General features: G+C 29.9%; 1 protein-coding gene across 4 annotated transcripts; it reads left to right on the forward strand.

The window, feature by feature from the left end:
• Positions 1-3,962: 3,962 nt before the first annotated feature.
• Positions 3,963-5,974, forward strand: LOC106755484 (putative GDP-L-fucose synthase 2). Of its 4 annotated transcripts, none has more exons than XM_014637651.2 (3): positions 3,963-4,173; positions 4,325-4,409; positions 4,857-5,974. In XM_014637651.2, exons 2-3 carry the CDS (start codon positions 4,388-4,390, stop codon positions 5,810-5,812), a joined length of 978 nt encoding a protein of 325 aa, XP_014493137.1. In that variant the 5' UTR covers positions 3,963-4,173; positions 4,325-4,387; the 3' UTR covers positions 5,813-5,974. The 4 variants fall into 4 exon arrangements, with proteins under 4 accessions (XP_014493137.1, XP_014493135.1, XP_014493136.1 ...); XM_014637649.2 differs by having other exon boundaries at positions 3,964-4,173; positions 4,854-5,974; XM_014637650.2 differs by having other exon boundaries at positions 3,964-4,108; positions 4,854-5,974.
• The last annotated feature ends 8,736 nt before the right edge of the window (positions 5,975-14,710 follow it).

Genomic DNA, 14,710 nt, shown 5'->3' on the forward strand with positions numbered 1-14,710 from the left:
GTACTCATATATCATAATTCCAAATTTTTAACCTCAATTAATTTCATACCATGATCACACTTAATAATAATTCCATTAACCTGAAGATGATATAACAACATTCAATTCCATAACATCATTTAAATCATAATTACCATATGAATTTATCATACTCATTATATCAAGCATATGCCCTAATATTTAAAATTAGACCAGCTTCCAAATCTAATAATTTTACCCAGTTTCAAAATTGAATTAAAAGAGTTCAAATCAAACCTATGCTCAACGTCTTCAAATCATGCATAGTGTCATGAACTCTCGTTTCGAACATGCATCACCATAATCATTCAAATTTAGATTAAACTAAATTCTTTTTTTTAGCATAAAAGAATAATATGAGAAGCACATGGGATTGCTTCATATGGTAATTAACTGGTAATAGTTTATTTTTAATAATAGTAATGACTTGAGAAGGGTTGAAAATGGCTAAAGACAAGACTTAGATTAAAATAACTAAAAAAAACCAATTTTAGTTAAAAAGTCAACCTAGCTGAAAAAAAATTTAAATTTTTTTTCCCTAAATTAAGTTGTGATGTTCAGTTTAGTCTCCGTTTTTAAAAATGTTAACTTGATATAAAAATATATATCAAAACAGTTCTATCTGTTAGCAAATCACAAATTTTTCATTAAGTGATTTGTTGTTCATATTACCTTTCGTTAACAAATCACAAAATAGTTGACATTTTTAAAAACTGAGACTAAACTGAATATCAGAACTTAACTTAGGAAAAAAAAATAATTTAAATCCAAAAAAAGAATATTTTTCTGAACTAATCAAAATAACACTAAATTTTTTAAAATAATCATAAACCTTAAACACCACTGAATTGAAAAAAAAAGTTTATAGTAAAAGAATGAAGTAGAAAGAAAAGTTTCTTTTTTTTTTCTTTTAAGAATCGAAAGAAGAAAGCAATAGAAAAAGGAGAGTAGAGTGGAAGGAAGAAGAAGAATAAATACCGTACGTCTCACATGTAACACTTTTCTTTCCACTTTCTTACTTTTTTTAATTTCTTTTGCTACGAAACCATGATTTTTCCATCCACTGTCTTACACAGTTTCATAGGAAAACAGTCATTTCTGAAATATGAGATCACTCAAAAGTTTATTTTGAAAAAATAAAATAAGCGTCACAATTTTACTATATATTTTAAAAAATCAACAAGCATAAAAGTAAGTAAATATGACCAAATTAAAAAACAAAACATCATACCTTTATATAAGAGATAAAAGATTTCAATAGGTTTAACTGAAATTTCATGCAAAATTAAAATTTATTTATTTTCAAAACTTTCATATATTATGATCTAAATTTTAAAAATAAATGAGTATAGTTATTTTAATTCAATTATATTAAATTATTTTGATATTTCAAATAAATTTTTCAATTAACATTAAATAAAATGAATTAAACAATATAAACAATTCAAATACTAATATAAAATACATTTAATATGTAAAAACATTTAATCATAACATGGTTAGAAGGACTATATTATATACATTTAATTTTAAAGTTTGGAAATTATAATATATCAAGTTTTGGATAAATTTCAAATTTTAATCAAAATTCAAGAATTAAAAAAATATTTAATCTCAAATAAAAATAACAATATATATTACTCAAATCAGAATTTTGTTTTGATAACATTATTAGAATTAATAACAGTGTTTAATGTATTGTTTGTTTTGGAGTTTTGAATTTAGTTTTATATTCAAAAGTATTTTGAAGGATTAAGGAAGAAAAATATATTTAGATTTTTCATCACTTTTAATTATTGCGAGACAAATACTTATACTAAAACAAACTCCCATTTGAGATATAATGAAAAAAAAAAGTTCATCTTCAAAAACTATTTTTCATTCCACTCAATTAAGGATTAAGGGAAGAATGTTCCTTTCTTAAATCACTTTTCTATTTTGATACGAGAACATATGTGAAACATTATTTTCAATTTTCATAACAGTGTCAATCATCACATATAACCTCAAGTTGTTGAAAAAACATTATTATAGTCAATCATTTGAGGTATTGACTCTTTAGAATTCTAAATTTTATTATTATTTTGTCTTTAAAATGTATCTCACATAAATGAAGAAGAAAAATATATATATTTAAATAATCTTTGATTTCAACTACTAAATAAAGTAACACTATTGAATATAATTTAGAAAACTTCAATTGCAATAATTGATCTTCTATCTCAAAATACTTTAAATAAATCTTATCATTGACAATATTTATAAAAGAAAAAAGAAATTTCAAAGATGAGTAACACATATCATTAACATATTATTAGAATAATGAAAATTTTAAGAGTACATCTTCTTTTAAAAAAGGGTTAAATATATTTTTAGTCCCTATACTTTGAAACAATTTTGGTTTTAGTTCATTTTCAAACTATAGTACAATTTAGTCCTTCAACTTTAGAAAACTCTGGTTTTAGTCCTTTTTACCAAATTTTTCTAACTTTATTTGTTGTTTCAAATGCGTTTCTCAGTTAACATTGAAGTAAAAATGTATCAAACAGTGTAAACAATCCAAATGCTATAATAAAACGTACTTGAAACAACAAATAAAGTTAAAAAAATTTGGTAAAAAGGACTAAAACCAAAGTTTTCTAAAGTTGAAGGACTAAATTGTACTATAGTTTGAAAATGGACTAAAACCAAAATCGCCTCAAAGTATAGGAACTAAAAAGATATTTAATCCTTTTAAAAAATCAAAACGAAACTTTCAATTTTAAAAGAGACAAATCTTCTTTTTCTTTCTTGTTTTTAAGAGTTGTTTTTTTTCTTAAATATTGCATTTTCTTCCTAATAAATATATGAAATCTTTAATTGCATCAACATTTTTTCTTAAAATGCTTAAATACTCATTGTGTTAAATAGAGCCTAAAATAATGTATATAATAAATTATCAAATTTAATTAAAATTACAATGAAATATATCATAAGATGTTATATTTTTAATGAATATCTTAAACATTTGATTACTTATGTAATGCAAAATAAACAATAATAAATGCATAATACTATTTTTATTGAACTCGCTGCAGTATTTTAAACCTGAGTTTACAGGACAACAATTGATTCAGATTTTGAGTATTATATAAAAAATCTATTAGACAAACTTCTTAGTAAATATTTATGAGAAAATAAAGATTTTGATAAATTAAAAATAATTTATAAATATATGGATTTAAAACTTTTATTCTTAATTTGTAGGAAAAAAAAATATGCAAATTTTTTATTTGTCATGAGATGAGAAGGAAGCTAACTTAGTTGTCACGACATAACATAACCTTTTTATTTGTAAATTTCTCAACAATTGTTGCCGCTCAAGTACGCACCAATATTTAAAGAATGTACTCTATTTACTTAATCAATATATATATATATATATATATATATATATATATATATATATATATATATATATATATATATATATTCAAAACTGGCTTCATTATTGGTATTAAAAACTTTTCATTATGAATTAACTAAATATTAATCTAAATATACTTTTAAAAAGAAATGGCTTTCAGTTATATATGAATCTATAACTTGATTAAAGATAAAATATATTGTTTTGTCATTAAAAAAATCAATTTTTTTAATATAGTTTTGTCATGTAATTAATGGATAATTTTGTCTCAACTATGTATTTCTTTTAATTTGTATGAATGGAAAAATATTTATTTGAAGAGATTTCTTGAATGGATTCAATACCTCCACAACAAGGATAGTATGAATCACCCAAAATTATTTAAAAGTAACAAATGAATTTTAATTAAATAATGAACGAGATTCTATAAATTCATAATTTTAATAATTTTTAATTGATCATAGAAAATGTGTAAACAATAATTAATAGCATTTCTCCATTAGAGAGATAATGTTCTTATATATAGATGGCCAAAACTGAAGAGACTACCATAGAGTGAGTCACACAAGAGGGAAAAAAAGAACCAATTTCTGATTTGATCATCCGGAATCTCGCAGATCTAAGATTACCGCCGACGGAATCCGATTCGCCGGAATCCAACCCTACCGTGGGTCGGTTTCTCAGGTGTCACTGCACTATCACTTGTATTATCCCCTTAATCAGAGCTTTTCTTTCTCTTCAAATTCGAGGTAAAGTTTGGATTTTTGTTGTGGCCCTCGTTTTGTTTCGTCGTTTTAGAAATGGGTTTCAGATTTAAAACCCTAATTAGTGTTCTGTGTAAATTTGGCGTTTTTTTTGCCCTCTGTACTTATTTTTGTTAATGTTGTTGACTCGTTTCAGGTTTATTTGAAGTTGTAAGGTGGAATAGCTTAGTTGTTTGTAAATCAGTCGACACAGACAAGCATGGGAAGCCAGGACAATAATGGTTATTATCTTCTTCACTCAAGTCTCCTATCTGTTTGATTGTATAGAAAATTGTTCATTGAAACTTCATGAGACGAGTCTCAACTTCAATTGAATGTCTAAATTCTTAGATGAGAAGTGCTACATACCCTGAAAATTTTGTTAGGATTCAACTTGAATTTCACTGATTGCTGACTCATTCTAGCGAAACAAATTAGTTATGAGATAAATTGTCATGCACTGATAGGGTAACAATAGATACAGGGCTAACCAGTCAGAACTCATTCTGGATCTGACTTTTAAAATAGTTATTATAAGATTCAATAAACTTATCATACATTGAGAATCCGTGATTAGATGAAAGTGTATGTGCATTCTACTAATTGAATTCGAAAAGGATGAGTAAGTTGTTTTGTTTTTCTTTGATTTTAAAAGTGTTCCTGATTTTCTTTTGGTCTACTTTCAGCAGCATTGTCATCAAACTCATTTCTACCTTACAAATCTGCCAAGGTGTTTGTTGCTGGTCACCGGGGTCTTGTTGGCGCGGCCATTGTCCGCAAGCTGACCCAACTTGGATTTACTAATTTAGTCCTGCGTTCTCATGCTGAGCTTGATCTCACTCGACAATCTGATGTTGAGGCCTTCTTTGTATTCGAGAAACCTGAATTTGTTATTGTAGCTGCAGCCAAAGTTGGTGGCATCCATGCCAACAACACCTACCCTGCTGATTTCATTGCCATCAACCTCCAAATCCAGACCAATGTCATCGATTCTGCTTATCGCAATGGTACCAAGAAACTATTGTTTTTGGGTTCCTCTTGCATTTACCCCAAATTTGCTCCCCAACCGATTCCAGAAGATGCTTTACTTACTGGACCATTGGAGCCTACAAATGAATGGTATGCCATTGCCAAGATTGCTGGGATCAAAATGTGCCAGGCTTACAGAATTCAGTATAAGTGGGATGCAATTTCGGGAATGCCCACCAACTTGTATGGACCATACGATAATTTCCACCCTGAGAATTCACATGTGTTGCCAGCTCTGATGAGAAGGTTTCATGAGGCAAAGGTGAAAGGAGCGAAAGAGGTGGTGGTGTGGGGCACAGGGAGTCCATTGAGGGAGTTCCTGCATGTTGATGATTTGGCTGATGCAGTTGTTTTCATGATGGAAAAGTACAGTGGACTGGAGCATTTGAATGTAGGGAGTGGAAAGGAAGTTACTATTAAGGAATTGGCTGAGTTGATGAAAGAAGTGGTGGGGTTTGAGGGGGATCTTGTTTGGGATTCTACTAAGCCTGATGGTACTCCAAGGAAGCTCATGGATAGCTCAAAACTTGCAAGCCTGGGTTGGACACCAAAAGTCTCTCTCAAGGATGGTCTTGCTGATACCTACAAATGGTACTTGGAAAATGTCAATCTATGATTCACCTGGTTAAGAACAATGTGCCATGTCAAATTTTACAGTTACCTGTCATTTCACCGTGTAGAATTTTTTGGTTTAAAGAATAATTATCCAGAGAACAGTATTTCACTAATTTTTATGTAACAGTTATTTGGAATGAAATTTCAGTGTTTATTTTTGTTACTCTCAAGAGATCATGAGATTAAAAGTTATAGTTACAAAGTAAAATCTTTGAACAGAATTGTTATTTCAGTCATATTTTTGTTTCAAATTGTCGCCCACTATCTCTTGCACACACCAAGTTATTCAAAACTGGTTGTGAAATAAGTGTTATAAGTATTGCATGATGATTATTCAGCATAAATGGTAGTGCTCCTTCAAGCTTCTAAAATACTTCCCTTTGCTTAAATCTACTGTATTTTATCAGTTGAATGCTGTGTCGTGAATGATCATGTTCAGCCATGTAATTCAAAAAATAAAAATAGTGCTTCGAACCATTTTTATTTTTCAAAAAAAACAAGTGTTAGATGAAAATATTTTAAAATTTTAGCGTTGTGTGAAGTAACTAATGGGTGAAGATTTTAAAGAATCAAAGCACACATTTCTTTTATAATATACTCTCCCACTTGGAGAAATTTATTGAGAATTATAAAATTTTGTAAGGTTTATTTCTGTAAAATTTATTGAAGCATATTCATGGTTTTATAATTTTGAGCAAGTTATAAACAATATCAATAAAGAACATGTTAGACAGAAAAACGAAAGCTTTTTTGCCTATAATTTTTACACAAATGGCACATTGTTACTAATATAGCTATACAATTTATTGTGTTATGCCAAAATTTGGTCTTAAGGATCCAAATTATGACTTTTTTTTCGTAGTTGAAAACCCACTTGTTTAGTACTGAATTCTGGTATGATATTTATTTTTAAAAAATAAAAAATGAATTTTAAAATAATTTATACGATAAATGTTGATTCAAACCTTTTAAATTATTAGAATATTTATTTATATTTTCTTAAAAATGAAAGTATAAGCAAAAAAGGTTAAGAATTATTTATTTTTTTATAATTTTTTGTTTGATTAAAACTTTATTTTGAATAGTGATTTATATCGAATTAAATAAATCAGAAATTGATGAAAAGTAAGAAAATTAAATAAATTAGTGAATGAGTATGTAAACAAATAAAATCAAAATTTTAAAAAATGCTAAAATTAAGTTAATTTCACTTAATAATATTATCGTGTTGAAATTAATGGAAATATTGATTATATTATATGTAACTTTTGATATTTTGCATTTTTTTATATATTTTCCTTATTAAATTAAAAAAACAAACAATATCCTAAAGAATTTAAGTGATTGCTAATAGATGATTTACATATAATTTTAATACTCATATTTTTTAAGTATACTTTATTTTTAAAATTAAATATATTTTTTGAAAGAAATTTTTTTTATGTGGAAACGCGAAAACATATAACAAATTAAAAAAATATTAACCATATAACTAATACAATCAATATTCTCATTAATTTCAACACAATAGCATTATTAAGTAAAATTAACTTAAAAAATAAATATTTTTTAAATTTCAAATTTATTTGGTTAAATATTCATTCATTAATTTAATTCTTATTTAAATATTCATTCATTACTTAATAATATTATCATGTTGAAATTTATGAAAATATTGATTATATTATATGTAATTGATCATTTTCCCAATTTGTTACATATTTTACTTATTTAAATTAAAAAAATGTATTTATTTTTTTTAAAAAAAAACAAGAATGTCCTAAAATTTTAAGTGATTGATAATAGATGAGTTAAATATAATTCTAATATTTATATTTTTTAAGTATACTTGATTTTTAAAATTAAATATACTTTTTTAAAGAGAATATATTTTTTTTATGTAAAAAGGCGAAAACATATAACAAATTGAAAAAATATTAACCATATAACTAATACAATCAATATTCTCATTAATTTAAACACAATAACATTATTAAGTAAAATTAACTTAAAAAATTACTATTTTATAAATTTAAAATTTATTTGGTTAAATATCCATTTATTAATTTATTCTTTTTACTTTTCTCCAATTTCTGTTTTATTAATTTGATATAATCATTATTATATTAAAGATTTCAGCTAAATACAAAACTACACACACTTAACTATTAATTTGTACAAAATTTATTTCTTAACATTTTCAATTTTCTTTAAAATAAATAAATTTTCTAATGCTTCAGATAATTTTAACCAATATTTATTACATAAATTATTTAAAAATTTCATTTTCTGTTTTCTTAAATCAAAACAGCAGGCCAAAATTGATTTCTGCAAAACCGAAATTCAACTAGGTTTATGATGATATTGACATTCAGACCCAGTATTGAGGTTTCTAATTTTTGCCTAACATATTAAAGTGTGCTATTCTTGTACATAAAGGAAATAGCTTTAATCTTATTTGCAACAGTGATAGTTGAGAAAAAAAATCCCAAAAGGTAAATACAAAATTTACCCAGAAACATGGTGGAGTTAAACCTTAATTGGATTTTGAATTTGTTTAAAGCTAGTGTGGACTTAAATGAGGTTTTAAAACTATGTTAAATATCTACTAAGTTAGGCTTTTGACTTTGTAAGTGTTAGTATCTTTTTATCCAACTAATTCTATTTTCAAAATCAACATACTCTATGGTTTTAAAGGTTAAATATGTTTTTAGTCTCTAAACAAACAAGCGAATTTGTTTTTAGTCAATCTTTCAAATTAAGGTACATTTTGGTCATTCTCCTTTAAGAAAGCTTAATTTTTCATCCTTCAAAACCAACGACGTTAAAAAGAAGTTGAGATGGCTAACGTCTGGCCATGTGTGATAACATCTTTCCTTCCTAACTTTCGCCACGTGTGATTATATGTTTGATGACACGTGTTCAGTGATTAAATCAGATGAAGAACATTAGTTAGGGTTCTTATATTTAGTAAATATTGGGATTCTTTTACTCCAATGAAAACTGGGGTTGGTAACTGTCTTTTATCTTCAAGCTAAATCGCGATTAGGGTTCGTGTTCCATTAATTTTCTTTTACAATTGTTGAGGTGTGCATTCGAAGGTAGTTATTTAGTTTGGTGTGCATTCGTGTTCCAGTGCTTGGTATGCATTCAATGTCAAAGAAAGATGATTCGAAGAAGGTAATTATTTACTTTCGGCTTACTATGGCTGCAGTTTTTGGTGTGCATTGTGTGTGTAAATTTTTCATTTTACCATGTAGGATTAACAATGGTTTTTGACGTTTCTCTACATCACATGGGGAAGTTCATGAAGAATAAGGAAGTATAATATATTGAAGGAGAAATACATGTTATAAAAGGAATTCATCCCGACAGGTGGTCTTACTTTGAAACAGTGAGATTTGTTAGAACATTCAAGTATGATGCAGAGTTCAAGCTATGGTGGAAGGGGTCGAAACAAAAGGTCATGAAAAACCTGAGAATACTTAGTGATGACAATGAAGCAATGTTGTTGGCTAACTATGCAGAGGAAAATAACGATGAGGTTGAATTCTAGGTCCAACATCTCCAACCTAGTGAGCCAGTTGAAGTTAACTTTGTTACTTTTGGTGAAGAGGCACATGAAGTAGAGATAGGGGAGAGGGAGGAAGAGGTAAACATGGGTGACGAAGAAGAGGTTATTGTTGATGAACAACATGGTTATGTTGTTGAAGAGCATGATAATGTGGATGAAAAAGATGGTTACTTGGATGAAGAACATGCTTTTGTTGGTGAAGAAGATGACGCAATGGATGAAGAAGATTTTTATGTTGGTGGGGTGGATAGGAATGTGGAAGTAGAAGACGTCCTAATGGATTACGAAGAAGAAGAGGGGAATGTTGGGGGAGAAAATGTAGAGAGAGGTAAGGATGAGGAAGAGGAAGAGGGCAATGTTTTTTAGGCCAAAGTGGTGGACAATGTGGATGACAGTGAAAAGGAAAGAATGACAAGTAATATTAATCCTGTTTTGGATAGGTGGAGTAGAATGAAGAAGAATAATAAAATTGTAAGGAGAAGAAACCAAGAGAGTGAAGGGTCATTTATGATTAGCGAAGAAGGTTGAGAGCATGAGATAAATGAAGATTACAATTCAGATGATTTGTCTTCAAATGTAGATAGTAATGAGGTTGTGAGTGAGAATAAGAGGAAGTTTCCAAAGTATACAGCAGATGATATGACCAAGAGCTTCAAATTTAAATTGGGGATGAAATTTAAGTCATTGAAAGATTTTAAAAGTGCGCTACAAGATCATAGCGTTTTAAATGGAAAAGAAGTGAAGTTTGTGAAGAATGATTTGAAGAGAGTGAGGGCAGTTTGTTAAAAGGGATGTGGTTTTCTAATCATGGCTAGCAAGGTAGGAGGTAGCCAAACTTTTAGAGTGAAAACACTGGTTGGGCGTCACAAGTGTGGAAGAGTTTTTGGTAACAAAAGTGCAAGTGTACAATGGATTGCACAAGTATTGGTAGACATATATGTAAATGTGGGAGGCATGACTGTGAACCAAATCGTAGATGAGATCAATAAATCATTTAGTGTTGGAATAACTCCTTGGAGAGCTGCAAGAGCAAAGCAAATTGCAATTGATTCTTTAGTGAGTGATGGAGAACGACAATATGGTCGTCTTTATGATTATGTGGCTGAATTGTTAAGAGTGAAGGCTGAAACCTTCAAGATTAAAGTCAATCAACCCCAACCCACTTTGCCACAAAGGTTTAGGTCATTTTAAATATGTTTAGAGGGCTGTAAAGAGGGATTCTTAGGTAGTTACAGGCCATTCATTGGGGTAAATGGTGCCATTTGAAGACAACACATGGTCAGTCGTTAGTGGCAGTGGCAAGAGATCCTAATGACCAATATTTCCCACTAACTTTTGCTGTGGTTGAAAATGAATGCAAAGACACATGGAGGTGGTTTTTGACACTGCTACCAGGTGATATTGGGGGCATTCATTGTCAACACTGGATCTTCATTTTAGATCAACAAAAGGTAACTTCAAAATTAAAGTTGATTTTGTAATTTCATTTAATTATATACTAAAGGATGTTGTCATTTCTTTGTGGGGATTAATGACAGTATTTGATGATATTTTGAATGGGGTGGAGAACAGGCTATGTTTAAGGCATTTGTACAACAACTACAAGAAGCAATTTGGTGGAGGCCTTCTCATTAAAGACCTTATGATGGGGGCTGCCAAGGCAACATATTTAGAGACCTTACAACAAATATGGTCATTAATCCCTACAAAGAAATGACAACATCCTTTAGTTCATAATCAAATGAAATTACAAAATCAACTTTAATTTGAAGTTACCTTTTGCTGATTTGAAATGAAGATCCAACATTGACAATCAATGCCCCCAATATCACCCAGTAGTAGTGTCAAAAACCACCTCCATGTGTCTTTGCATTCATTTTCAACCACAACAAAAGCTAGTGGGAAATATTGGTCATTACGATTTCTTGCCACTGCCACTAACAACTTACCTCCATATGTTGTCTTCAAATGGCAACCATCTACCCAAATGAATGACCTGCAACTACCTAAGAACCCCTCTTTACAACCCTCTAAGCACATGTAAAATGACCCAAACCTTGGTGGCAAAGTGGGTTGGGGTTGATTGACTTTAATCTTAAAGGTTTGAACCTTCACTCTTAACAATTAAGCCACATAATCATAAAGGCAACCATATTGTCGTTCTCCATTACCCATTAAAGAATCCATTCAATTTACTTTGCTCTTATAGCTTTCCAGGGAGTTATTCCAATACTAAATGATTTCTTGATTTCATCTACGATTTGGTTCACAACCATGCCTCCCACACTTACAAATTTGTCTACCAATACTTGTGCAATCCATTGTACACTTGCAATTTTGTTATAAAAAAACTATTCCACACTTGGGACGACCAACCGATGTTTTCACTCTAAAACTTTGGCTACCTTCTACTGTGCTAGCCATGATTAGAAAACCGCATCCCTTTTTACAAACTGCCCTCACTCTCTTCAAAACATTCTTCACAAACTTCACTTCTTTTCCATTTAAAACACTATGCTCATGTAGCACACTTTTAAAATCTTTCAATGACTTAAACTTCATCCCCAATTTAAATTTGAAGCTCTTGGTCATATCATATGCTCTATACGTTGGAGATTTCCTCTTATTCTCACTCACAACCTCATCATTATCTACATTTGAAGACAACTCATCTGAATTATAATCTTCATTTATCTCATGCTCTCCAACTTCTTCGTTAATCATAAATGACTCCTCACTCTCTTGGTTTCTTCTCCTGATAGTTTTATTCTTCTTTTTTGTGACACCCGGGCACTGACGAGGGCGGGGAGTGATCGTCGATGCATGAGACACGAAGTGCAAGAGGCACAAACAAGGAGCAGCTCCTGGCAGGCTTCTAGTGGAAGGGGCACATGGAAGAATCGAACATACACCGAAATGAGAAGGATCTAGAGACTGTATAGGTATGAGACTATGGAGTTAAAGGATAGCTTAAAGGAATTGATTTGGCTACTCATATCAACAAATGCATTTGTTTTTCGATAGCCTAACCCATAAGAACTCCATGGTTAAGCGTGCTTAGCCTGGAGTAATTTGGGATGGGTGACCTTCTGGGAAGTTTTCTCGAAAAGTGTGCAAGTGAGGACAAAGCACACTGGAAAGTCTCGTGTTGATGTGTGGGGACAGTCAACAGTCCCTGTAAGTTGTCGGGGCGTTACATTCTTCATTCTACTCCACCTATCCAAAATAGTATTAATATTTCTTCTCTCTACCTTCCTCTTCATAATCCATTAGGACGTCTTCTACTTCCATATTCCCCTCCACCCCACCAACATAAACATTTTCTTCATCTACTGCGTCATCTTCTTCACCAACAAATGCATGTTCTTCATCCAAGTAACCATCTTTTTCATCCACATTCTCCAACAACATAACCATGTTGTTCATCCACAATAACCTCTTCTTCGTCACCCATGTTTACCTCTTCCTCCCTCTCCTCTATCTCTACTTCATGTGCCTCTTCACCAAAAGCAACAAAGTTAACTTCAACTGGCTCACTAGGTTGGAGATGTTGGACCTAGAATTCAACCTCATCGTTATTTGCCTCTGCATAGTTAGTCAACAACATTGCTTCACTGTCATCACTGAGTATTCTCAGGTTGCTCATGGCCTTTTGTTTCAATCCCTTCCACCATAGCTTGAACTTTGCATCATACTTCAAATTTTTAACAAATCTCATTGCTTCAAAGTAAGACCACCTGTGGGGATAAATTCCTTTTATAACATGTATTCCTCCTCCCACATATTGCACTTCCTTATTCTTCATGAACTTTCCCATGTGATGCAGAGAAACATCAAAACCCATTATTAATCCTATATGGTAAAATGAAAAAATTGCACACACAATGCACACCAAAAACTGCAACCATAGTAAACCGAAAGTAAATAATTACCTTCTTCGAATCATCTTTCTTTGACATTGAATGCACACCAAGCACTAAAACACGAATGCACACCAAACTAAATAATTAACTTCTTCGAATGCACACTACAGCAATCACGAAAGCAAATTGATGGAACATGAGCCCTAATCGTGAATTAGCTTGATGATAAAAGACAGTTACCAACCCCAATTTTCATTCGAGTAAAAGAATCTTGATATTTACTAAGTATAAGAACCCTAACTAATTTCCTTCATCTGATTTAATCATTGAACACATGTCATCAAACATGTAATCACACGTGACAAATGTTAGGAAGAAAAGATGTCATCACACATAGCTAGACGTTAGTCACCTCAACTTCTTTTTAACGCCGTTGATTTTGAAGAACAAAAAATTAAGCTTTCCTGAAGAAAAATGACCAAAATATACCTTAGTTTGAAGGAGAGACTAAAAACAAATTTGTTTGTTGGTTTTGTGACTAAAAACATATTTAACCCTTATTTTAAACCTCGTATTTTGTTTTTTCATTTATAACATACTATGGTATGGATGTAGATTCTTCTCTTGAATATACACATTTAATATTTTTATTTTATCCTAATTATATTTTAAGATTAAAGAAATAAAAATAAATCGGCCAAATGTTAAAAGTAATTATGCCCTTTATCCATATAACTTGGAAAAGTTCCTTGTGTTAATTTCTTCACAAGTTTATTTTGTTTAACTACTATATGAACTAATTTTAATATATTAAAAAATTTATTTTACTTTTCATTTTTTAGTGTGTATAGAATAAGAAAATCATTCAAATAGAAAACATACGCCAAGAGCTAGAATAACAACGTCATTGGATATCCAAACCTTAATATAGGAGATTAACTAAAAGACAAGATGGAATAAAGCAAAAACACTAAAATGGTACAACTTTTTTCAAAATTACTAAAATGGAATAGACTTTAAAATAATTAATAAATTAAATTGTGACGGATTCCAGTGTGAGGAAATAGTCTTAAGGTAACATGACTTTAATTTAGAAAAAAAAAAATAATTAAGTTAAAATCATGTCATGTTAACACAATTTTAATTTAATACATTTTAAATTAAAATTATACTAAATAAACACAATTTTTAGTTTAATGCATTTTAAATTAAAGTTCTACTGAGTTGATAAGACTTTAATTCAGATGATATAGTGTCGTATCAACTTAACACAACTTCAGCTTTAAAAATGTTTTAAACTAAAATCGTGTTCCCTTAATACAATTTTTTCAAACTTGCAGTACTTGCTTTTGTAATTATTTTACAAATCTGTCCCATTTAGGCAATTTTTTTAAAAAAAAAAAAAATTGCACCAAAATGGTGCTTTTGCCCGTAGAATAGAGCATGCCATATGCCATGAAAC

Source organism: Vigna radiata, unplaced genomic scaffold, assembly GCF_000741045.1.
Source record: "Vigna radiata var. radiata cultivar VC1973A unplaced genomic scaffold, Vradiata_ver6 scaffold_417, whole genome shotgun sequence".
Classification (NCBI taxonomy): Eukaryota; Viridiplantae; Streptophyta; class Magnoliopsida; order Fabales; family Fabaceae; genus Vigna; species Vigna radiata.

What these genes read in the sequence shown, in the direction of transcription:
- LOC106755484 (XM_014637649.2), top strand. Translation starts at nt 4,388, where the DNA reads ATGGGAAGCCAGGACAATAATG. An exon ending in GGGAAGCCAGGACAATAATG is followed by an intron (nt 4,410 to 4,853) that starts GTTATTATCTTC and finishes GTCTACTTTCAG; the next exon opens with CAGCATTGTCATCAAACTCA.